This window comes from Eschrichtius robustus, chromosome 5 (genome assembly GCF_028021215.1).
Source record: "Eschrichtius robustus isolate mEscRob2 chromosome 5, mEscRob2.pri, whole genome shotgun sequence".
NCBI classification, from domain to species: domain Eukaryota; kingdom Metazoa; phylum Chordata; class Mammalia; order Artiodactyla; family Eschrichtiidae; genus Eschrichtius; species Eschrichtius robustus.
The window spans coordinates 44,951,020-44,976,893 of NC_090828.1; the positions used below are offsets into that span (position 1 = coordinate 44,951,020).

At 35.2% G+C, this 25,874-nt stretch overlaps 1 protein-coding gene across 1 annotated transcript in view; it reads right to left on the reverse strand.

The window, feature by feature from the left end:
* The window catches only part of ANKAR (ankyrin and armadillo repeat containing), a 70,483-nt gene that overhangs the window by 3,930 nt on the left and 40,679 nt on the right, over positions 1-25,874 (reverse strand). The window contains exons 13-21 of the mRNA XM_068544794.1: positions 22,301-22,542; positions 21,976-22,129; positions 21,732-21,893; positions 16,903-17,009; positions 15,085-15,207; positions 5,345-5,503; positions 4,522-4,639; positions 2,045-2,154; positions 2-198 (exon numbers count right to left, since the gene is read on the reverse strand). Of these exons, the coding sequence (XP_068400895.1) occupies positions 2-198; positions 2,045-2,154; positions 4,522-4,639; positions 5,345-5,503; positions 15,085-15,207; positions 16,903-17,009; positions 21,732-21,893; positions 21,976-22,129; positions 22,301-22,542 (1,372 nt within the window). The remainder of the gene's footprint in view (position 1; positions 199-2,044; positions 2,155-4,521; positions 4,640-5,344; positions 5,504-15,084; positions 15,208-16,902; positions 17,010-21,731; positions 21,894-21,975; positions 22,130-22,300; positions 22,543-25,874) is intronic.

The window sequence follows — 25,874 nt, forward strand, 5'->3', positions numbered from 1 at the left end:
CCTTAAGGAAGGAAGTCCCACTCTTTGTTGCATTTGAAATTCCTTTAAAAATGCTGGGTTTATACTTGCATCTCTGCTGATACTCTTTGTTATACGAAGGAACTGATTAGGCTTATTCCTGCATTCCTTTAATAAGATTCGGAAAGCATTTGCATTGTAAGTTAAGTAGCCAAGAGCACTGGAGCAAGCCGTGCGAACCTAAATGAAGAGGAAACAATTTCTCCTTAACCATTGAGCTTTGTTCTTAAAATATCTAACCCAGTGCTCTCATTAAACATTTCATAGGAAAGTCTCTGTAGCTATGTATAGCAAATATGTATGTCAACTGATGGCACTCCATAGAAGGAAGCATACCAGCAATGTTTTTAGGGAAGGCTGTCAATTGCCATTGATTTCTGGTAGTTGTTCTCAGTCCTGACTGCATTTTAGAATCACCAGGAGATTAAAAAAAAAAAAAGCCCACCAACTAAATACAGACCCTCTTAGTAGAATCTGGCATTGTGTATTGTTTTTAAAGTGCCACAGGTGATTCTAATGGGCAGCCCAAGTAAGAACCTTTGAGTTTGAGGGCTTCCCTGGTGGCCAGTGGTTGAGAGTCTGCCTGCTAATGCAGGGGACACGGGTTCGAGCCCTGGTCTGGGAAGGTCCCACATGCCGCGGAGCAACTGGGCCCGTGAGCCACGACTACTGAGCCTGCGCGTCTGGAGCCTGTGCTCCGCAACAAGAGAGGCCGCGATAGTGAGAGGCCCGCGCACCGCGATGAAGAGTGGCCCCCACTTGCCGCAACTAGAGAAAGCCCTCGCACAGAAACGAAGACCCAACACAGCCAAAAATTAATTAATTAATTTAAAAAAAAAAAAAAAAGAACCTTTGAGTTTGAACTAAGACAGTAGGTCTCAGTCTTCATTGTGCATTGGAATCACCTGGATAACTATGAAAATCATGTCTGTATTCCATCCCCTAGAAACTGATTTAATTACTTTGGGGTGCATAGAACTGAACATTGGGACTTTTCAAAACTGCACAGGTGATTGTAATATAGGAAACCAAGTAAGAGAGTATAGCATAAAAGTAAGTTAAAAATAAGCCGCTCAGGGAAGCAACTCAATTTTCCACGGCAAAACCAAAGAAACAAGCACAAGTATCAGGCCATGGGACTCCAGAAAAAGTAATTATTTCTTTGAAGGAAATACCCTCTGCATTTGACTCTGAAGTAATTAGGTTGTTCGTATAATTAATAAAAGTATATTCCTGGGAAGTTCTTAGGAGAATCTGTTCATGGTGGCATAAGAAATGTCAAAGAAATGAACATAAACCAGGCCCATGCAGGGTATCAGAAGGTTGACATAGTGGTCTTTACACTGGCATCTGACTGCTGTATATGCCCAAAAACCTTCCACACCTTGAACAGTGGTTCTGGACCAGCAGCCTCAGCTTCTGGGAACTTGTTAAAAATGAAAATTCTAGGGCCTACACCAGATGTATTAGATCAGAAACTTTGTGAATGGAGCCCAGCAGTCTATGGTGTAACAAGTCCTCCAGGTGATTCTGTTGTACCCTAAAGTTGGAGAAATACTGCCTTAGACCCTGTGGGAAAAGCAAAGGAAACACTGAGGCAAAACACTACTATGGCCAGCCTCGTCTTCAGGTACCCTCACTCTAACCCTGTTTGGCAGGTAAGGAAAATTTTCCAATGGTTCCACTTTCATTCACTACAAATAATCATAGAAATGACAATGATTTTAATTATAAAATATAAAATATTTTATAAATAATTATAAATTTCTGTATCATCCATGTACATATTTGTAGACTGAATCTTAAAGATTGAAGTTAAAATGAATGTGCACATTTTGTGGAAACCAGAATTGTGAATGGCAAATGTAGTATTAGAAAAATCATCAGATTTTGAGTTAGTAATATGAACTATTATATGAGACTCAACCTGTGGAGAAATTAGCCTGCAGAAGTGAGAGAGAGGCAAATTATATTTTAGAATATTCTATTTTCGAATTAATTAATTTTTTTTTTTTTTTTTTTTTACCTCTTCTTGCCTTGAGTACAAATGATAGCAGAGCCGTTGGATTGTCCCTAATGTGGTAAATGCTTCTGGAATACCAGCTCTAGAATGAGCCAGGGTAGCTATTAAATTCCCTATAAATTAAACAACAAGAAAAAAAATGCCTGTGTTATTTAATTGGTATAAACTGATATACTGTGCTTTCATTCACTTGCATACATTAAAGTATTAAAAAAGGTTTGAGGGACTTCCCCGGCGGTCCAGTGGTTAAGACTTCACCTTCCAATGCACGGGGTGCGGGTTAGATCCCTGGTCGGGGAGCTAAGATCCCACATGCCTTGCGGCCAAAAAACCAAAACATAAAACAGAAGCAATATTGTAACAAATTCGATAAAGACTTTAAAAATGGTCCACATCAAAAAAATCTTTAAAAAGGTTTCAGTCACGAGACATCTTTATTAATGAAGACCTGCTGAGAAAAAGCATGTGTGTTAAATGTAGAATAAACTTTCCCCAAAATTATGGTTTGGTTTTCTGTCACAAACAGTAAAAGTTAAATAGGTTTATTTAAGAGTGGGGAATTTTGAAAAATCAGAGGTTTTCTTCCTCTTGGCTTCAGAATATATTTTGTTTTGAGCTTTTATGGTTTGTTTTAATGACTATGAACATAATGTTTGAACTACTGTAAGAAAATTTAATGTCCTTTTTGCAATTCAGATGGCTTTGAGTTAAGAGCTTAATGGTATTGTAAAACCAGGTAATGTATTGCTTATTGAAGTTTATGATCATTGAAGTTCTTGCCATAAAAAGAAATGTTTTGAGATTGAAGTAATAAAGTGATCTAGTAATTAAATAAATGTGCAGCTACGAACGTAAGATTGTTTCATTTGAATTCGTGTTTTATTTTTAGAGCTTTCGTGTGATATTCTTTCACAATATTGTTGCTGTGTTGGAATAGGTGTAACACAAATTTTAAGATATAAATGTATTTTTACATTTGTGGGTGGATACTTTATTGAGGTATTAACTGAGTTTTTGTTCTCCTTGTATTTTTTTCCAGCCTCCATTATTAGCCAGGAAGCCCTTTGTATTTATTGCCTCAGGATGAGGAGGGCTGGGTTGTATGGCCTAGAGCAAAAATTGTCTAAAGATAACCTTTCTTTCAGGCTTATATTTTCAAAAGCCTGAGTTTATAGAAGGCATTATGCTAGGGGGAAGGGACAGAGGAGTCTTTAAAGATACGGAGTAAGAAATGGGGAACCAATGGGGAAGGGCAGAGAATCTAAGACTAAAACAGAGATAGCAGGAGCTCTGAGTGAAGAATGGCTAAGTGGTGTATGTAGAAAACTGGACACTTGGCAACAGAAATCTCAGTCTCTGCAAAATTTTATGCTTTTGGAACCTCTTCTGGAAACCATATCAACTTGGACTTGAGCATGTCATTTATTTTACATTATACCTGAGGCCTGAATATCTGGCTTTGCTTGAGATACCCCAGACATGCATATAGCTCTGGAGATGAATATGACTCCAATGGTGGAGTGCAGAGAAAGCCCAATAATTTTTGAGATTGTTTCTACCAGCCTGGGAAAATTAATATTTGAAAGCTAGAATAATATGGCATTTCTTGCACAGAAGAGTTTGTGGAGTAAAACTGAAACCCACTACAATTGTTTTTCAGAGTCATAGAATTACTATGACATTGAATTAAGAATGTTATTTAGATAAAAATATATTTAATAACTTCTTTTAAACATGTATTTTTCCTAGATAGTTTTCATCAGAAACTTTTTGTTTGCTTGAATTTACCTTCCATGCCAAGTAAATACACTCCGTAAAAATGTAATTTTATGGCAGCAAGTGGAGATTCCTTCACTGTGTTCAGTAATCCATTTCAGTTAAAAAAACAAATACTTTATTTTTTGGTAGTTGTCACTCCATATGGCTGTCATTTTGATACTGTTTTATGTTGTATTGAGCATGACAGATCAAGAGAACTAATGTATTCATCTGGAGAGTTAGGTCTAGATAGATATAGTCACACAATTAGCACTACGTCAAGAACTCTGTTGGGCCATTTTGCTTTCCTATATTGCATAGCAACATAGAGAACTCTTAAATATTAGACAAATATGCACAATTAGTCAAAAGGAAACCAGACAGAGGTTATCAGTATAAGTCTGTCAGTATTATTATAAATCAGTGTATAAATTTTGTTGTTGGTAGCTCATAGTTGAATTCTCATCTTACATTCTGGAAAAAATAATTAGGGGTTCAAAAAAGTAATTAGGAAATCAGAAAGGTTCTATTTGGGGTGCAGAGTAGACTTTCATTGTTCCATGTAGGCTTAACTCTGGAGTTCCATGTAGACTTATATGAGTTCATTCTTCAAACTGTGTGACAGAATATCAGGCTTATTACTTCATTATTGCTCAGATTACCAAAAAAATTTTTGGTAAATAGTTTTAGGTGAATATGATTAGCTTCTAGTTATTTCTTACCTGTCAAGACAATAGTAGTGGAATGAACTGAATATAGACTATCAACTAAAATAGTAACACCTCTTGCAGTCAAAGTAATGTGGTCCACATCTATAATGACTTTAGCTAATATAATAATCTAAAAACAAAAAAGAGGCATAGAATCATTGAACATTTTCTACTCAGCTTCTGTAATTAACCTTTTATTTCTGAGGGGATACTTCTTGGAAAAGTAAGAGGGGTAATTTGGTATGATTCAATGAGAAGCGAGCTGTGTGGGGAGGACCTAGAGTACATATCCCTATCTGATCACTGCAGTGACCATCGTAGGCCATATTATTCTTTCTACGATGTCTGCAACTTTTGCATTGTTGAAGTATGGGTTCATAGAAAATACTTCTAAAGGTCATAGGATAGAAAAAGAAGAATAAGACCAAGAAGAATCCAGATACATAAGGTTGTCTACACGGTTGAAGAATTAGGTGATCAGCTAAAGATCTGCAGTTAGAAAACTTGTCTTGGACACTACCATGTTTCTCTACCTATTTCCTTGTAAAACAGGGGTGATGAAAATAATACTATATTTCTATCAATCTGATAGGGTTGTTATAAGCATCAGATGAGATATAAAGACAAAAGTGCCTTGTGACTTGTAAAATTCTATATAAATTAAGAAATCCTCATAGATAATGGAGTTTTTATGAGGTGAGGAAGGGACTGGTGTAAAAAATACTGTGAATTTTACAAAAGCGTAAACATTTTTCCAGATCCAAAGTTTTTTCTAATTTTTCAGTGTTCACTAAAAAGACATATTGATTTGAAGTTTTAACCTTCAATTTTATACCTGAAAAGCTGCCATTGCCTTCTCAGTTTCAAATGTTGATTCAAGAAAAGGTTCAAAAGTTGATATGGTCATTATTCCACTTTCCAATATTAAGTATTGTTGAAAGCGACTATTGAAGGCAAAAAGGGTTAACGCATAGCCTGCTCTTAAACAGATATCCTAGAAATAGGAGAAACATGCATTATCTTTAACTTACTTCATTTGCCATGTTACTCAAGGTAATAGGTTTTGAATTCTTGCATATTAAGAAACATTTCATTCGTATCTCTGGGAGTAAAATAGGACATTATTGGAGAAAACAGATAATAGAGTTACCCCAGAATGTTATTGAACAGATAAAACAGAGAATTAGGTTGTGGTATCAGGGAGAAGAAAAGAGAAAAAATTTTACTTTTTAAACGGAATGTTAGATTACTGATTATGCAAATGAATACCTAAATGGTAATAGGAAACTCCACAATTTCATTAACCTTCAACTTTTGTTTCAACATATTTTTATTTCAATATTTTGAAATAGAGTTGATAAATCAAAACTTCTCTTGTATAGCATGATATATATTGAATTTTATGCATTGTGAGATATCTGTCATTTCTTAAAATAAGTACAAATTTTACAAAACTTCTACTGTACTATATACTAAGGGAGAGTAAAAGAAAAATGATTTCCTTTTAAAAATCGCATTTTAACATTCTGGGAGTGGGTAAACAGAGCAAAAGCCAATTCTCCCTTTGGCAGTCCACTTGCCAAAGATTAACAAGTATGGTTCATCTTCTAGAAAGACCCAAAATATACAATCTTATCACTAAATCTTATTTTTAATATTTTATTTGAACATGGTAGTACAGAGAGAGAGAACCGTTAATCTTAGTGTGAGAGAACCATTAATCTTAGTGAGTTTTCTTCTGCTGCTGCTCTTAATCATATAAAAATGCTATAGGTACATACTGAAATATTTACAGGTAAAATTATATGATGCCTGAGATTTGCTTCAAAAGTAATATAGGGGAAGTGAGGGAATATATAAATAAGATTGGCCATGAGTTGATAACTGCTGAAGCTAGGTCATGAGAATATTTGAGTTCATTATGCTACTCTGTCATTCTTTTTCTGATTGAAATTTTCCATAATAAAAATTATGTACTGGTCGGCTCCCGAGAGCTCACGGCGCAGGAGCAGAGCAAGCACCGCCCAGGCCCCAGGCCCCAGGCGGCGGCGGCGGTGGCTGGGACAGCAGGGCGGGACCCGGAGGCCTGAACACTCTCTGCAGCCCCTCTCCTGGGTCTTCACAGGCCTTGACTGCCCCAACGTCCAACTTTTCCGCCTTCTCCCTCCCCTCCCCCGAAACTCCAGCAACAAAGAAAAGTAGTCCGAGAAGGAGGCGCGATGCAGGTCATCGCCCCTCCTCGCCCAGGAAGGCCGGGACTTACTGAAAAATTAGAAAGGAGAGAGCACAGACAGCAGAAGCAAGAAGAACTACAATCCTGCAGCCTGTGGAACTAAAACCACATTCACAGAAAGACAGACAAGATGAAAAGGCAGAGGGCTATATACCAGATGAAGGAACAAGATAAAACCCCAGAGAAACAACTAAATGAAGTGGAGATAGGCAACCTTCCAGAAAAAGAATTCAGAATAATGATAGTGAAGATGATCCAGGACCTCGGAAAAACGAGGCAAAGATAGAGAAGATGCAAGAAATGTTTAACAAAGACCTAGAAGAATTAAAGAACAAACAAACAGAGATGAACAATACAATAACTGAAACGAAAACTACACTAGAAGGAATCAATAGCAGAATAACTGAGGCAGAAGAACGGATAAGTGACCTGGAAGACAGAATGGTGGAATTCACTGCTGCGGAACAGAATAAAGAAAAAAGGATGAAAAGAAATGAAGACAGCCTAAGAGACCTCTCAGACAACATTAAACGCAACAACATTCGCATTATAGGGGTCCCAGAAGGAAAAGAGAGAGAGAAAGGACCAGAGAAAATATTTGAAGAGATTAGAGTCAGAAACTTCCCTAACATGGGAAAGGAAATAGCCACCCAAGTCCAGGAAGCACAGAGAGTCCCATACAGGATAAACCCAAGGAGAAACACGCCGAGACACATAGTAATCAAACTGGCAAAAATTAAAGACAAAGAAAAATTATTGAAAGCAGCAAGGGAAAAATGACAAATAACATACAAGGGAACTCCCATAAGGTTAACAGCTGATTTCTCAGCAGAAACTCTACAAGCCAGAAGGGAGTGGCATGACATATTTAAAGTGATGAAAGGGAAGAACCTACAACCAAGATTACTCTACCTGGTAAGGATCTCATTCAGATTTGATGGAGAAATCAAAAGCTTTACAGACAAACAAAAGCTAAGAGACATCAGCACCACCAAACCAGCTCTATAACAAATGCTAAAGGAACTTCTCTAAGTGGGAAACACAAGAGAAAAAAAGGACCTACAAAAACAAACCCAAAACAATTAAGAAAATGGTCATAGGAACATACATATCGATAATTACCTTAAACGTGAATGGATTAAATGCTCCAACCAAAAGACACAGGCTTGCTGAAAGGATACAAAACCAAGACCCATATATATATTGTCTACAAGAGACCCACTTCAGACCTAGGGACACATACAGACTGAAAGTGAGGGGATGGAAAAAGATATTCCATGCAAGGGGAAATCAAAAGAAAGCTGGAGTAGCAATACTCATATCAGATAAAATAGACTTTAAAATAAAGAATGTTACAAGAGACAAGGAAGGACACTACAGAATGAAGGGATCAATCCAAGAAGAAGATATAACAATTATAAATATATATGCACCCAACATAGGAGCACCTCAATACATAAGGCAACTGCTAACAGCTATAAAAGAGGAAATCAACAGCAACACATTAATAGTGGGGGACTTTAACACCTTACTTACAGCAATGGACAGATCATCCAAAATGAAAATAATTAAGGAAACAGAAGCTTTAAATGACACAATAGACCAGACAGGTTTAATAGACATTTATAGGACATTCCATCCAAAAACAGCAGATTACACTTTCTTCTCAAGTGCACATGGAACATTCTCCAGGATAGATCACATCTTGGGTCACAAATCAAGCCTCAGTAAATTTAAGAAAATTGAAATCATATCAGGCATCTTTTCTGACCACAACGCTATGAGATTAGAAATGAATTACAGGGAAAAAAAGGTAAAAAACACAAACACATGGAGGCTAAACAATACGTTACTAAATAACCAAGAGATCACTGAAGAAATCAAAGAGGAAATCAAAAAATACCTAGAGACAAATGACAATGAAAACACGAAGATCCAAAACCTATGGGATGCAGCAAAAGCAGTTCTAAGAGGGAAGTTTATAGCTACACAAGCCTACCTCAAGAAACAAGAAAAATCTCAAATAAACAATCTAACCTTACACCCAAAGGAACTAGAGAAAGAAGAACAAACAAAACCCAAAGTTAGCAGAAGGAAAGAAATCATAAAGATCAGAGCAGAAATAAATGAAATAGAAACAGAGAACAGTAGCAAAGATCAATAAAACTAAAAGCTGGTTCTTTGAGAAGATAAACAAAATTGATAAACCATTAGCCAGACTCATCAAGAAAAAGCGGGAGAGGACTCAAATCAATAAAATTAGAAACGAAAAAGGAGAAGTTACAACAGACACTGCAGAAATACAAAGCATCCTAAGAGACTACTACAAGCAACTCTATGCCAATAAAATGGACAACCTGGAAGAAATGGACAAATTCTTAGAAAGGTATAACCTCCCAAGACTGAACCAGGAAGAAATAGAAAATATGAACAGACCAATCACAAGTTATGAAATTGAAACTGTGATTAAAAATCTTCCAACAAACCAAAGTCTAGGACCAGATGGCTTCACAGGTGAATTCTATCAAACATTTAGAGAAGAGCTAACACCCATCCTTCTCAAACTCTTCCAAAAAACTGCAGAGGAAAGAACACTCCCAAACTCATTCTATGAGGCCACCATCACCCTGATACCAAAACCAGACAGAGATACTTTAAAAAAAAGAAAATTACAGACCAATATCACTGATGAATATAGATGCAAAAATCCTCAACAAAATACTACCAAACAGAATCCAACAACACATTAAAAGGATCATACACCAAGATCAAGTGGGATTTATCCCAGGGATGCAAGGATTCTTCAATATACGCAAATCAATCAACGTGATACACCATATTAAAAAACTGAAGAATAAAAACCATATGATCATGTCAATAGATGCAGAAAAAGTTTTTGACAAAATTCAATACCCACTTATGATAATAACTCTCCAGAAAGTGGGCATTAGAGGGAACCTACCTCAACATAATAAAGGCCATATATGACAAACCCACAGCAAACATCATTCTCAGTGGTGAAAAACTGAAAGCATTTCCTCTAAGATCAGGAAGAAGACAAGGATGTCCACTCTCACCACTATTATTCAACGTAGTTTTGGAAGTCCTAGCCATGGCAATCAGAGAATAAAAAGAAATAAAAGGAATACAAATAGGAAAAGAAGAAGTAAAACTGTCACTGTTTGCAGATGACATGATACTATACATAGAGAATCCTAAAAATGCCACCAGAAAACTACTAGAGCTAATCAATGAATTTGGTAAAGTTGCAGGATACAAAATTAATGCACAGAAATCTCTTGCATTCCTATACACTAATGATGAAAAATCTGAAAGAGAAATTAAGGAAACACTCCCATTTACCACTGCAACAAAAAGAATAAAATACCTAGGAATAAACCTACCTAGGGAGACAAAAGACCTGTATGTAGAAAACTATAAGACACTGATGAAAGAAATTAAAGATGATACCAACAGATGGAGAGATATTCCATGTTCTTGGATTGGAAGAATCAGTATTGTGAAAATGACTATACTACCCAAAGCAATCTACAGATTGAATGTAATCCCTGTCAAATTACCAATGGCATTATTTATGGAACTAGAACAAAAAATCTTAAAATTTGTATGGAGACACAAAAGACCCCGAATAGCCAAAGCAGTCTTGAGGGAAAAAAACGGAGTGGGAGGAATCAGACTCCCTGACTTCAGACTATACTACAGAGCTACAGTAATCAAGACAATATGGTACTGGCACAAAAACAGAAACATAGATCAATGGAACAAGATAGAAAGCCCAGAGATAAACCCACGCCCCTATGGTCAACTAATCTATGACAAAGGAGGCAAGGATATACAATGGAGAAAAGACAGTCTCTTCAATAAGTGGTGCTGGGAAAACTGGACAGCTACATGCAAAAGAATGAAATTAGAACACTCCCTAACACCATACACAAAAATAAACTCAAAATGGATTAGAGACCTAAATGTAAGACCAGACACTATAAAACTCTTAGAGGAAAACTTAGGAAGAACACTCTTTGACATAAATCACAGCAACATCTTTTTTGATTCACCTCCCAGAGTAATGGAAATTAAAACAAAAATAAACAAATGGGACCTAATGAAACTTCAAAGCTTTTGCACAGCAAAGGAAACCATAAACAAGGTGAAAAGACAACTCTCAGAATAGGAGAAAATATTTGCAAACAAATCAACCGACAAAGGATTAATCTCCAAAATATATAAATAGCTCATGCAGCTCAATATTAAAGAAACAAACAACCTAATCCAAAAATGGGCAGCAGACCTAAATAGACATTTCTCCAAAGAAGACATACAGATGGCCAAGAAGCACATGAAAAGCTGCTCAACATCACTAATTATTAGAGAAATGCAAATCAAAACTACAACGAGGTATCACCTCACACCAGTTAGAATGGGCATCATCAGGAAATCTACAAACAACAAATGCTGGAGAGGGTGTGGAGAAAAGGGAACCCTCTTGCACTGTTGGTGGGAATGTAAACTGATACAGCCACTATGGAGAACAGTATGGAGGTTCCTTAAAAAACTAAAAATAGAATTACCATATGACCCAGCAATCCCACTACTGGGCATATACCCAGAGAAAACCGTAATTCAAAAAGACACATGCGCACCCTAATGTTTATTGCAGCACTATTTACAATAGCCAGGACATGGAAGCAAGTTAAATGCCCATCGACAGATGAATGGATAAAGAAGATGTGATACATATATACAATGGAATATTACTCAGCCATAGAAACGAACGAAATTGGGTCACTTGTTGAGACGTGGATGGATCTAGAGACTGTCATACAGAGTGAAGTAAGTCAGAAAGAGAAAAACAAATATCGTATATTAACGCATGTATGTGGAACCTAGAAAAATGGTACCAATGAACCAGTTTGCAGGGCAGAAGTTGAGACACAGATGTAGAGAACAAACGTATGGACACCAAGGGGGGAAAGCCACGGGGAGGGGCGGATGGTGGTGTGCTGAATTCGGCGATTGGGCTTGACATGTATACACTGATGTGTATAAAATTGATGACTAATAAGAACCTGCTGTATAAAAAAATAAATAAAATAAAATTGAAAAATTGAAAAAAAAATAATGTACTTACAAAGTAGTCACCTGGTCACAGGCAAGAAGAAAAGTATTAGGTACAAAGGAATAGTGTCCAGAGAATAGTGTCCAGAGAGTGAAGCAGGTGGTAACAATCTTGGAGGAAAAGTAGAATGATTGAGAGTGGAATGGGCAGTAGAAGGAAAGGGAGAAGATGCGTGTCCCTGAGGAATAGGGTAATGAGAGTAAAGTGTGGAAGGAACAGAGTGGAGAAGGAAGAAATGTGGCTTAGAAAGTCAGTCAGACATGAATCTCTCATCCTATTTTTGCCCATATTACAGCAGCACTTCTCCATCTTTTTTGTGTACTACACTAGAGTGAAATTCTGTATTTAAAAAAATTAATGCAATGACTTCATTTCTCCCCCTTACAATCCTTATTCCTTCCTCAAAACCTCCCAGAACTGAGAGAGACATAGTTGGCAATTCTCTCCCCTTATTGCTAAATGCACTGTAGATAACAAAAGTTTGGGAGTTTCTCTATTTCTCTAGGGTTAGTGTGGCCCATGGACCAGTGATAGTCCACAAAATCGTTGACAACAGGATTATAGAAACTGAGAGTAGACATTTAAAAGAAACAGCTCTTCCTTACAGTTAAATACCAGTTAATAAATTAATAAAGAAGGGAAAGTTTTAAAAAAATCGCCATTAGGCAGATGCCAGAGTAATTATTATTGCATCAGTGGATCCTAAAATTGGTGAGCAAAAGTACGATGCAAAACAGAATATTTCCATAGTCTCAAAGCGTCTCACCTCAAGATACTTGTTAATCACAAAGGGAAGAACAATAACTTTACAGTGGAGAAATATGCCAGACACCACTTTAATCAGGCACCCAAAGTTAACATTGCCAGTTATAAGGTATATCAACATGTACCCCCTGAAATGATGCACTGGGAAAGTGCGTGAAGACTATGGTATTCTTGCCAAAATGCATAACCTCAGTTTAACTGTGAGAAACATCAGATAAATTGAGGGACATTCTACAAAATAACTGGCCTGGACTCATCAAAAATATCACAATCATGAAAGAAAATCATGAAAGACAAAGGACTGTCACAGATTAAAGGAGACTAAAGAGACATGATAACTAGATGCAATGTGGGATCCTGGATTGGATTGAATTCTGGAATAGGAAAAGGACATTGGTGAGAAACTGGAAAAATTTAAAATGAAGTCTGCAGATTAGCTAATAGTATTGTATCAATGTTAATTTCCTGGTTGACATCCAGGAAAGCTGTATGAAGGATAGCCAGAACACTCTGTACTATTTTTGCAAATTTATGGAAAGTCTAAAATTATTTCAAAATTTAAAATTTGGTTGCTTTAGGGACTTCCCTGGTGGCGCAGTGGTTAGGAGTCTACCTGCCAATGCAGGGAACACGGGTTTGAGCCCTGATTCAGGAAGATCCCATGTGCTGCGGAGCAACTAAGCCCATGCGCCACAACTGCTGAGCCTGCGCTCTAGAGCTCACGTGCCACAACTTCTGAGGCCCGCATGCCCAGAGCCTGTGCTCCTCTACAAAGAGAAACCACCGTAATGAGAGGCCCCCCCAAAGAGTGTCCCCCACTCACCACAACTAGAGGAAGCCCGCACACAGAAACGAAGAACCAATGCAGCCAAAAATAAATTAATTAATTAATTTAAAAAAAAATTTGGTTGCTTTAAAATTATTTCCCCATAACAGATTGCTGAAAAAATGGCTATTCCTTTATCACAAATAGTTTGAGAACCACCACTCTAGAATACTGGGTAAGAAGTGGATGACTGAGTTTTGAAAGGTCATAAAATTAGGTTAAACTTTGATGCATCCAAAAATATTTGTTTTTTGGCTCTTCACCAAGCATTAAAATTGCTACATTTCAGAATGGGAGAAAATATTTGCAGGTGAAGCAACTGACAAAGGATTAATCTGCAAAATATACAAGCAGCTCATGCAGCTCAATATCAAAAAAACAAACAACCCAATCCAAAACTGGGCAGAAGGCCTAAATAGACATTTCTCCAAAGAAGACATACAGATTGCCAAAAAACACATGAAAGGATGCTCAACATCATTAATCATTAGAGAAAAGCAAATCAAAACTACAATGAGGTATCACCTCACACAGGTCAGAATGGCCATCATCAAAAAATCTAGAAACAATAAATGCTGGAGAGGGTGTGGAGAAAAGGGAACCCTCTTGCACTGTTGGTGGGAATGTAAACTGATACAGCCACTATGGAGAACAGTATGGAGGTTCCTTATAAAACTAAAAATAGAACTACCATATGACCCAGCAATCCCACTACTGGGCATATACCCAGAGAAAACCATAATTCAAAAAGACACATGCACCCCCAATGTTTATTGCAGCACTATTTACAATAGCCAGGACATGGAAGCAACCTAAGTGTCCATCAACAGACGAATGGATAAAGAAAATGTGGCACATATATACAATGGAGTATCACTCAGCCATAAAAAGAAATGAAACTGAGTTATTTGTAGTGAGGTGGATGGACCTAGAGTCTGTCATACAAAGTGAAGTAAGTCAGAAAGAGAAAAACAAATACCATATGCTAACACATATATATGGAATCTAAAAAAAAAAAAAAAAAAAAGTGGTTCTGATGAACGTAGGGGCAGGACAGGAATAAAGATGCAGTCGTAGAGAATGGACTTGAGGACACGGGGAGGGGGAAGGGTAAGCTGGGACGAAGTGAGAGAGTAGCATTGACATATATACACTACCAAATGTAAAATAGATAGCTAATGGGAAGCAGCTGCATAGCACAGGGAGCTCAGCTTGGTGCTTTGCAACCACCTAGAGGGGTGGGATAGGCAGGGTGGGAGGGAGACACAAGAGGAAGGGGATATGGGCATATATGTACATATAGCTGATTCACTTTGTTATACAGCAGAAACTAACACAACATTGTAAAGCAATTATACTCCAATAAAGATATTTAAAAAATGAGACTCTGCACATTAAAAAAAAATTTACATTTCAAGATGAAATATGACAACTATGAAAAATATGGAACAATATTATTCCATCATTACAAACTAACAACCCACCAGAGAGATTTTACATTTCTTAAATAATATATTTGAATATTGCCATGAAAAAGACTAGATGAAATTTTGAGGATGTAGTCTAAAAATCATTTTCTTCTAAATGAGCTCTAATATTTTGTATAGTTATTACCTTATCTTGTGAGTGAAGAAGATAAAGGACATCAGCATAATTAAATCCTTCATTTTCTTGTAATTCATTCTGTAACTGATCATTCCTTAGGACAATGCATGCCAAGGAAAATGCCACTTCAACCTAAAAATGTGATTTTCAAAAATTATTTTTCACTCATGGTTTATCAAATGACATATTTCATTATACAAATATTTATATAGGATATACCAATTCAAAGATACCATAAAATCCATTAATTCCATCTCTCTGACTAGTATTTAGAGAGTGGCATTTACAACTTCTGGAGAAATGTCCCTTATAATTTTTAACAGCTGAGAAAATATCCTTCTGTGTGTTGCACAATCACAAAGCTCCATTTGAGGGCATAGGGGGAGGCAACAAGGGCCTGCAGGACATGTGAAGAAGTTTCTCTTAAGTGCATAGTTGCATTCCTTCTACATCTAAAAAAAGGTTTTTTTAATTTCCCAGCATGAATTAAAAAGCTGTTCTGAACTGCTTGTTAGCTACTGACCATTGAGTTGTGACGCTTTAATAGAATGCCTTCAACTGAAGCAAAACATTGGCAGATAGGAAAAACCTGAGGAGGTTTTCCTCTTCTAGTTCTGTAGTCATTTAAGGAGGTTGTTAATGAACCTTGTTTATTATTGGGCTCAGTAGACAAATTTTTTAAGTGCTACACCATGCATTTCTATGAAAAGTGTGAATTTGAAAAGCATGATTATTATTGCGAAATTACTATAGAATCTTGAGGAAAAGTATCAAAATGTATTTATGTTTTGTTTTAACAAGTTTAAGAACTCAGTGAAAATATATACTGAAATACAGATAGATGCAGTTGAAGTAAACTGGCCATGAAAATGCACATTTTAAAATAAAAATGTATTTTTACGTGGAATTTTCCTTTGTCTTGTGAAAGTTATTTGTAAACGTCGTTGCAGTTTTGGCATATAATTCCAGCCAAAAAATTGCTAGCATATGCCTCTTTTTTTTGTTTCCCTAATCAACTCCTGTAATGAAATAATCTCTTTCACAGCAAGAAAAGCCAGATAACTTATGACATCTTTTCTGATAATAATCACATTCCTTAAAAGAAACAACGCTATGTTTACTTATATATTTTCCTCCTATGTTATTTTTATTTTCTCATTTCCAGCAAAGCACATACCAAATTTTGAAGAGAAAATATATTTCTTGTCCTTATAATTTCTGTCTGGCCAAGTATAGACGTCCTGAATTTCTAAAACCTTGGTAAAGGATTTGAATAGATGTGAATGTCGTTTTATTAAAGGCATTTTACTAGAAGTAAATGGAAGAGTGAATGACTCCTCAACAACTCATAGTAATACCTAGCAGTGTCCACCCTTGAGATAACTATTGCTGCCAGACAACACAGACTGCTTTGTAGACGGCAGGGCTGTATTGATGGTGTGGCACTGACAGGATTCACTTATATTTGAGAAATTTTGCTACATAAATCACACATCCTCATAATCCCCACCCAGTTTTAGCAACCAATATCTGAGGAAGTAGGGAAGAAATTCTATGAATAATCAAATATCTGAGGAATAAAACTTCTTTGATGAGTAAGGACATGAGACTTTCTTATTATATTTGAAGAAACCACATTTTAATAAAATTTAGTGGTATCTTTGCTACTATCTTTGTAGCAACTTTTTTGTTTAAAACTTCTAAGATTTTGTTTAAAAGGTTAAGTATTTTTATTATACTTGTGAGCTTGCCTAAAGATACAAATTATTCTTAAAAAGTCATTTATGTTAATTTTTACTATATCACACAAAAAAATCTTATATATACCTTAATGTTAGGAGAAGGGTGATTTCTCAGTAGTTGGATAAGTACTGGAAAGGCATTTTCTTCTACAACAAATTGTTGACTAATGGGATTGCTTGTATGGGCGACACCTGTAAGAATCCACAACTCCATGAGATAATATTTTTTCCATCTTGAAAATGGTAAAGTCAAACATAGCTCAACATATTTGGTTGATAATGTGTCCTAGCGTAATATGGTTGGTAAACTACAAAAAGAAATGCTATATTGACACTATTTTACCTTAATTAATTTTTTAAAAGGCAAAGTGGATAAACATGGAAAATTTACTGTTAGAAGTGTAGATGGTTTTCTAATAGTCACAGAACAAAGAAATTAGAAGTGCTGGACTATCAGGGAATAATAATGTAATAGCTATCATTTATTAAAAAATTATTATGTACAAGGTACTTCAGCTTATAGTTGCTACTGTTTTCCATAAAAAGTTTGTTTTTATAAAAATAACTCGAGTAATCACCTGGTTAAATTTCTGGATTCCTTAAATACACATACTAAAAAGATAATCTTACTTCTCCTTTTAAACATACTACTTTAAATTGCAGGTCTAATCTCAATGAAGAAACTCAAATCATCTCTTTCTAGTGGACATGCACAAACAATTTAAATTTTGTTCTTCTGCCAATAAATGTCACAACACATATGCAATGGGTTTACATACTTAAATATAAATACAAGATTGGGGTCCTTTATGAACAATGAAGAGAAACCACCTACTTATTATGACCTGGGGAAGTTTGAAGGGACTAAGGGAAATATTATAGAAGGAGCAAAGAATACTTTGGCTTCCTTGTCCCCTACTCCCCCAACACTGGCCATCAGGGGATGTACACAAACACTAATTACATGAATATTCTTCATCCAACCGACAGGTATTGAATGCCTGGTACACCAGGCACTGAGGTAGGAGGTAGGGCTAAAAGAAGGAATTAGATTCTCTACCCTCAAGGAGTTTATATTTGATAGGGTGAGCAACTATCTAAATATATGATTTCAATACCATGCAATAAGTGCTTTGACAGAGGTTAGAAAAGTACACTTGAAGCACAGAAGAGGTATTGCTCACTTCAGAGTAGGTGGAAAAGGAGTAGGTAGGGAGATTTCAAGGGGTGAAGATGCTGGAGGTGGGTTTCAAAAAAATTACTATTTTTAGTAATGATGATTATAATGATGATGGTGGTGTTATAAGATGAACACCCTCAAATCTCTGACTGAATATTCACATGTTAATAATGGAATGGAACTCAAAAATTAAGTTGGGAAAAGAATCACTACAAGCAGTAGGCTGAACAATTCTCAGAGCTCACACTTGTCTAGGGGTGGTTTGTGTTCCTACTGGCCAGAGTGTAGATACCTCATAATACACGGGACTATACAAAGAGATTGAGTCCTCTGAAAGGAATCATCTCAAAAGCACAGGGTTAAGTTAGTTCCAAAGTAAAGGCTGCTCTAGACTTGTCCTAGGAAAGGTTAAAAGCTAGGTGCAAAAGGATCAATTTGATCCCAACTAAAATGACTGCATGCCAGAATAAAGCCTAACTCTCTTTAAAGGAAAACAATAAGATCCAGCATATATCAATTTAAAACTCACAATGCCCAGCATTCAATCAAAATTTCTTATGCATGATTTTAAAATATGAAATACCTAAGGTAAAACTGGCAAAAAATGTGCAAGAGTTGTACATTGGCAACTATAAAACATTGCTGGGAGATATTAAAGAAGGCCCAATTAATGGAGAAATATACCGTGTTTATGGATTACAAAACGTGATATTAATGGGATGCATGTTCTCCCCAAATTTACTTATAGATTCCATGCAATTCCAATGAAAATAACAGAAGGATCTTTTTTAGAAATTGGCAGGTTAATTTTTTAAATTATATGGAAATACAAGGGACCTGAAACAGCCAAAACAGCTTTGAAAAACAACAGCAAGGTCGAAGGACTTAATGCTATCTGCTTTCAAGATTTACAGTAAGTCTACAGTGATTAAGACAGTGAGTATAACGTAAAGATAGACAAATAGTTAAATAGAACTGAATAAAAAGTCAAGAAATAGACCCACAAATATCTAGTCAATTGATTTTTGACAAAAGTGCCTAGCTAATTCAATGGAGGAAAAGATAATCTTTTCAATAAATGATGCGGAAGCAATTGGGCAGCCATATGTGAGAAAATGAATCTCAGCCAATTCAAAATGTATCATACATCAAAATATAGAGGAAAACAGAAAAACTTTATGATCTTGGGTTTAGCAGAGAGTTCTTAAAGAGGACACAAAACCTACAAACAGAACAATTTTTAAATCAATGAATTGGACTTCATCAAAATTTAAAACTTCACCTCTTCAAAAGACCCTGTTACAAAAATGGAAAGATACCACAGACTGGAAGAAAATTTATGAAAAACATACATCTAACAACAACAAAAAAAGAGCTGTATCTAGAATTTATAAAGAATGCTTACAACTCAAGACGACACAATGTAAAAAATGGGCAAAATATTTGAACAGACACTTTAGCAAAGAAGATATACAAATGACAAATAAACACATGAAACGATGCTCTACATCATTAGTCATTAGGAAAATGCTAATTAAAACCACAATAAGATTTACTACATATCCACTACAATAATAAAATTACCATACTAAATGTTGATGAGGATGTGAAGCTACTGGAACTCACACACAGCTAGTAGAAGTGCAAAGTAGTAACACTACTTTGAAAAACAATCTGGCAGTTTCCTCAAAAGTTAAACATACACCTACCATATGACCCAGCAATCCTACTTCTAGATGTTTACCCACGAGAAATGAAAACGTGTCTATACCAAAACTTGGACACAAATGTTCGTAACAGTTTTATTTACAATATAGCAAGAAACAGGAAACAATCCAAATGTCCATCAATGGGTACATGGGTAAACAAATCACAATATATCCATAAGCATTAGGGTTTTCCAAAGAAAGAGAACCAACAGGATATATATGTATGTATATCATAAGGCATAAAATTAACCATCACACCATACAATGGAATACTACTCAGCATTGAAAGAGAAGTATTTTATTGATATTTGATACAATAATATGGATGAATGTCAAAATAATTATGCTGAGCGAAAGAAGCAAGAAAAAAGTACACATGTGTAATTCCATTTACATAAAATTCTAGAAAATGCAAACTAATCTATAGTGATAGAAAATAAATCAGTGGTAGAGATCATTTAATATCAAATTTTAAAAGTAATTTTGTGCTGTTAGCCTCCATGCCATGAATTCAAATCAGCACATTATTTTTTAAAGAAAAAAATCAGAAGCTTATGTTTTAATATGTAAAATACAATAAAGCCATTCTCAGATCATAAGAAAAAAAACCAGATCAGTGGTTATCTGGGGATGGGGTGCAAAGAGGGAGGAATTAGGAAGGGACAATGAAACATTTGGAGGTGATGATTATATTCACTTACTTGATTGTGCTGATGGTGTCAGTGCTGAATACATATGTCAAAACTCATCAAACTGTACACTCTAAATAATGTATTTAATATTTTATTCTATTGTTTATTTTATTTAAATATCTTCTTATATGTAAATTGTATTTCAATATCACTTTTAAAAAAAACTCACATTTTAAAAACTCTAGGTGTGCAAAGAAGCAGGAAAATATTATTCATAATGAAGAAAAAAATCAGCCAATAGCAAGAGACCCAGAAATAACGGATATGCTGGAACTAGCTACAGGGATGTTAAAACAGCTATTTTAAATATGTTCTATATGTTCAAGGGTATAGAAGAAAACATGAACATGATGAAGAAGAAAAAGGAAGGGGTATGTGTGTGTAAAGAGTCTAACCTGGTGAGTTTGAAAGCAAGAGTTTTTTTCTGTAGTTCTTGTCTATGGCAAGAACTTGTCTATGGCAAATGTGGACAGCTTTGAAGTGAACTAATGAGAAGAAATTGAAAACACACATGTATATCAGTTATCTTTGTATTTGTGTTATCATTTACCAGAATTTTAGAAATAATTTATACCATAGACTCTGGCTAAAACAACAACAACAACAACAAAATTATCTTGCCTGACTTGATTGCCTGCAAGCAGTTAGTGAATTTCAGTAAAGTAGCTTTTCTAAGAAAAAAGGAAAAAAAATTTTTTTGAAACCAAGTCCTATGTTCTTCAGCTAGAATTTTTTTTTTTTTTCTGGAAATACAATGGACTAGAAATAAAGTTTTAGGTTTTTTTTCTCTTGCCTACAGGAAGCAGTCTCAGTCAGTCCCATACATTCATGCAGGTCAGCAAAGAACCTGATTTTTTATTTTTGGTAAGTCAATCACCAACAATTCCACAACATTTTTCAGATATCCCAAAAGGTTAATTCCTCTGCAAAGAAAGGAACAACTAGACCTAGTGGCCACTATGTAAACAAAGAATCATTACAGAAAGAGACTGGAATCGAAAAATGTGCCGCAGCATTAGAAACACTTCTATATCTTCAAAAACATATAGTTCCTGAGATTCAAAATAAGAAATATTTTTCTCTTAACTTAAAAAAGGAGATTCCTTTAAGTCAAAATAGCCAAGGCTCATGGTCCTCATTTCTCATTCTAACCAGAACTCAAGAGCAAGACTGATACAATACGCTTAACTACACCACTTTTACTCATTAAGGTCTTGGAGAAATAAAAACATTATAATAACAGATTAAATATGGTTAAGGGCTGCAACAGTAGGGATAGAGAGGAAGAGAAGTATTTACTGATATTTTTAAAACTGAGAATAAACGTACAAACCAATACAGATGGATCCCACTGCTTTGATGACACTCAGAAGTGTTCCTTCAGCTATTTTACTAATCCTTAGTAAGCGAACCAGTGGTGCAATTCCATTTCCTTCACATATTTGGTTTTGGTGTATCCTGCTGTCCTTACTTAGCGCTATGACTGCTTCACCTCCTGGCAACGAAAAGCAAGAAACGTGTGATATTCCAGTGTCCTGTTCTATATTGTACAGATTTATGCATAGAAAATAACTTACCAACATACTGCATTTTAGCTGATGGTGATAAAAGCATATTTATTATAAAGCTGTATCCAATCTGTTCTGCCATATACTTTTGCTGTTTTAGTGTTTGTCCTGCCAAGGCCCAAAGTGCTACAGCTCCTTGTTCCTTAACGTCTATTTGAAACGCCTATTTAAAAAAGTATTCCATTCAGTCAATGAGGATTTATTGAATACCGTAGGAATGTATGTTTGATAAAATGTTAATTCTAGCATTAGTTTTAGTTTTCTTTTCACTTAACTAAATTCAATATTGAATGCTTTATCTAAGAAAAATGAAAAGGAATCATAAAATTCCTACCTTGAGGAGTTTTAAAAGGTATTTACTTAATGATTTTTCCAGAAATGCTCTCTGAATAGCAGGGTTGTAACTTGCCAGTGCTTCCACAGCCATTGCACCCTTCACTTGAACACTAAGTTGTTTTCCTATAAAAAGAGCCACCAGAGGAGGAATGGCTCCTTCCATAGCCATAGCATCCTGAACTTCCTTATTGTCACGTGCGACCTCAGCAATTGTAACAGAAGATACAGCTGTCAACACATCTTCAAATGAATTCAAGAACCAGTTAAATAAATCTTTTAAAAAGTAAGAGCATAAAAATGCAGCATATATCACTAGTTTCCCATATTTGAAAATCAAATTTATAGAGTTTAGAAAATTTAGAAAATAAAGAAAAATAGAAAAAATAAAACTGTCCAGACTTTCACCACCCAAGCGCAAACATTTCATTTAATCTCATCCACTACTTTTATAAATATATATAATATATATTATATAAATATAGATAACTTTAGATAGTGTTACAGACATATTTAATATAGTTGTACTATAAACACAGTATCCTGCATTTTAATTTACTGGTAAAAATTTTCCCATTCTTTATGAACATCAGTGTCTCCTAAATATTCCATTAATGGGTGTATCACATTTCCTTAAACATTTGCATTTTAAAAAATAATGTGTTGTTTCCAACTTTTCACTGTTTTAAACAATGCTTAGGAGAAATCTTGGCACATTTCCTTCCTGTTTGTATTTTTTTCCCTTGGTATAGAGTCCTAGGAACTATTGGAATAACTTAATACATTTGCAGTAAATTTATTTTCTTTTTTTTCCCTTTTCCTTTTTTTTTTAATTGAAGTATAGTTGACATACAATATTATGTTAGTTTCAGGCGTACAGTAGTTATTTGATATTTAAATACATTATGAAATGATCAACTCAAAAACCATCTATTCCCATACAATGTTATTTCAATATTACTGACCATATTCATTATGCTGTATATTACATCCTTGTGACTTATTTTATAACTGGAAGTTCATTCCTCTTAATCCCCTTCACTTATTTCGCACAACCCCCAAACTCCCTTTGCCTCTGGCAATCACCAGTTTGTTCTCTGCATCTATGAGTCTGTTTTTGTTCCGTTTGTTCATTTGTTTTGGTTTTTAGATTCCACACATAAATAATATGATATTTGTCTTTGTCTGACTTATGTCACTTAGCGTAATACCCTCTAGTTCCATCCATATTGTTGCAAATGGCAAGATTTCATTCTTTTTTATGGCTGTAAATATTCCATTGTGTATATATACTACATCTTCTTTATTCATTCATCTATCAGTAGGCACTTAGGTTGCCTCGATATCTTGACTATTGTTAATAATGCTAATTGAAAATAGGGGTGCTTTTATTTTTTGAATTAGTGTTTAAGTTTTCCTTGGGTAAACATCTAGAAGTGGAATTGCTGGATCATTTGGTAGTTCTATTTTTAATTTTTTGAGAAATCTCCACACTGTTCTCCATAGTGGCTGCACCAATTTACATTCCCACCAACAGTGCTAGAGGGTTCTTTCTTCTCCACACCCTCAGCAACACTTGTTATTTGCTATCTTTTTGATGATAGCCCTTTGGAGAGGTGTGAATGATATCTCGTTGTGGTTTCGATTTGCATTTCCCTGGTGATTAGTGATGTTGAGCATCTTTTCATATGTCTCTTGGCCATCTGTATATCTTCTTTGGAAAAATGTCTATTCAGGTTCTCTGCCCATTTTTTAATTGGTTTGTTAGGTTTGTTTTTTTTTTGTAATGTTGAGTCATTTGAGTTCTTTATATATGTTGGATATTAAGTTCTTATCGGATATATTGTTTGCAAATATTTTATCCCAATCAGTAGGTTGTTTTCTCATTTTGTTGATGGTTTTCTTTGCTATGCAAAGCTTTTTAGTTTGATTTAGTCCCATTTGTTTATTTTTGGTTTTGTCTCACTTGCCTGAGGAGAAATATTCAACAAATATTGCTAAGATCAATGTCAAAGAGCATACTGCCTGTTTTCTTCTAGAAGTTTTAAAATTTCAGGTCTTACATTTAAGTCTTTAATCCATTTCAAGTTTATTTTTGTATGCAGTTGTAAGAAAGTGTCCAGTTTGATTCTTTTGCATGAAGTTGTACAGTTTTCCCAACAGCATTTATTGAAGAGATTATCTTTTCCCCATTGTATATTCTTTCCTCCTTTGTCACAGATTAATTGACCATATAAGCATGGGTTTATTTCTGGGCTCTCTTTCTGTTCCATTGATTTATGTGTCTCTTTTTGTGCCAGCATGATACTGTTTTGATTACTATAGCTTTGTAGTATAGTTTGAAATCAGGGAGTGTGATACCTCCCGCTTTGTTCTTCTTTCTCAAGATTGCTTTGGCTATTTGGGTCTGTTGTGGTGCCATACAAATTTTAGGATCATTTGTTCTAGCTCTGTGAAAAATGCCATCGGTATTTTATTAAGGATTTCATTGAATCTGTAGATTACCCTGGGTTGTATGGCCATTTTAACAACATTAATTCTTTCAGTCCATGAGCTTGGTATATATTTCCATTTATTTGTGTCAACTTCAATTTCTTTCATCAATGTCTTACAGTTTTTAGAATACAGGTCTCTCACCTCCTTGGTTAAATTTATTCCTAGATATTTTATTATTTTTGATGGAATTGTAAATGGGATTGTTTTCTTAATTTCTCTTTCTGATAGATTGTTATTAGTGTACAGAAACACAATGGATTTCTGTATATTAATTTTGTATCCTGCAAATTTACTGAATTCATTTATTAGTTCTAATAGTTTTTTGGTGGCCTCTTTGGGGTTTTCTATACATAGTATAATTTCACCTGCAAACAGTGACAATCTTACTTCTCTCTTTCCAATTTAGAGTCTCTTTATTTATTTATTTTATTTTCTGATTGCTGTGGCTAGAACTTCCACTACTAGTTGAATAAAAGTGACAAGAGTGGGCATCCTTGTCATATTGCTGATCTTAGAGGAAATGCTTTCGACTTTTCACTGTTGAGTATGATATTAGCTGTGATTTTGTCATATATGGTCTTTATTATGTTGAGGTATATTCCCTCTATACCCACTTTGTTGAGAGTTTTTATTATAAATGGATGTTGAATTTTGTCAGAAGCAGCTTTTTGTGCATCTATTGAGATGATAGAATTTTTATCCTTGGTTTGTTAATGTGGTATGTCACACTGGTTAATTTGTGGACATTGAACCATCCCTGGGATAAATGCCACTTGATCATGTATGATCCATTTAATGTATTGTTGAATTTAATTTGCTAATATTTTGTTGAGGATTTTTGCATCCATGTTCATCAGGGATATTGGCCTGTAATTTTCTTTTTTTTTTTGTAGTGTCTTTGGTTTTGGCATCTGGGCAATCGTGGCCTCACAGAAGGAGTTTGGAAGTGTTCCTTTCTCTTCAGTTTTTTGGAATAGTTTGAAAAGGATAGGTATTAACTCTTCTACAAATGTTTGATAGACTTCACCTGTGAAGGGACTTCCCTGATGGCACAGTGAATAAGAATCAGCCTGCCAATG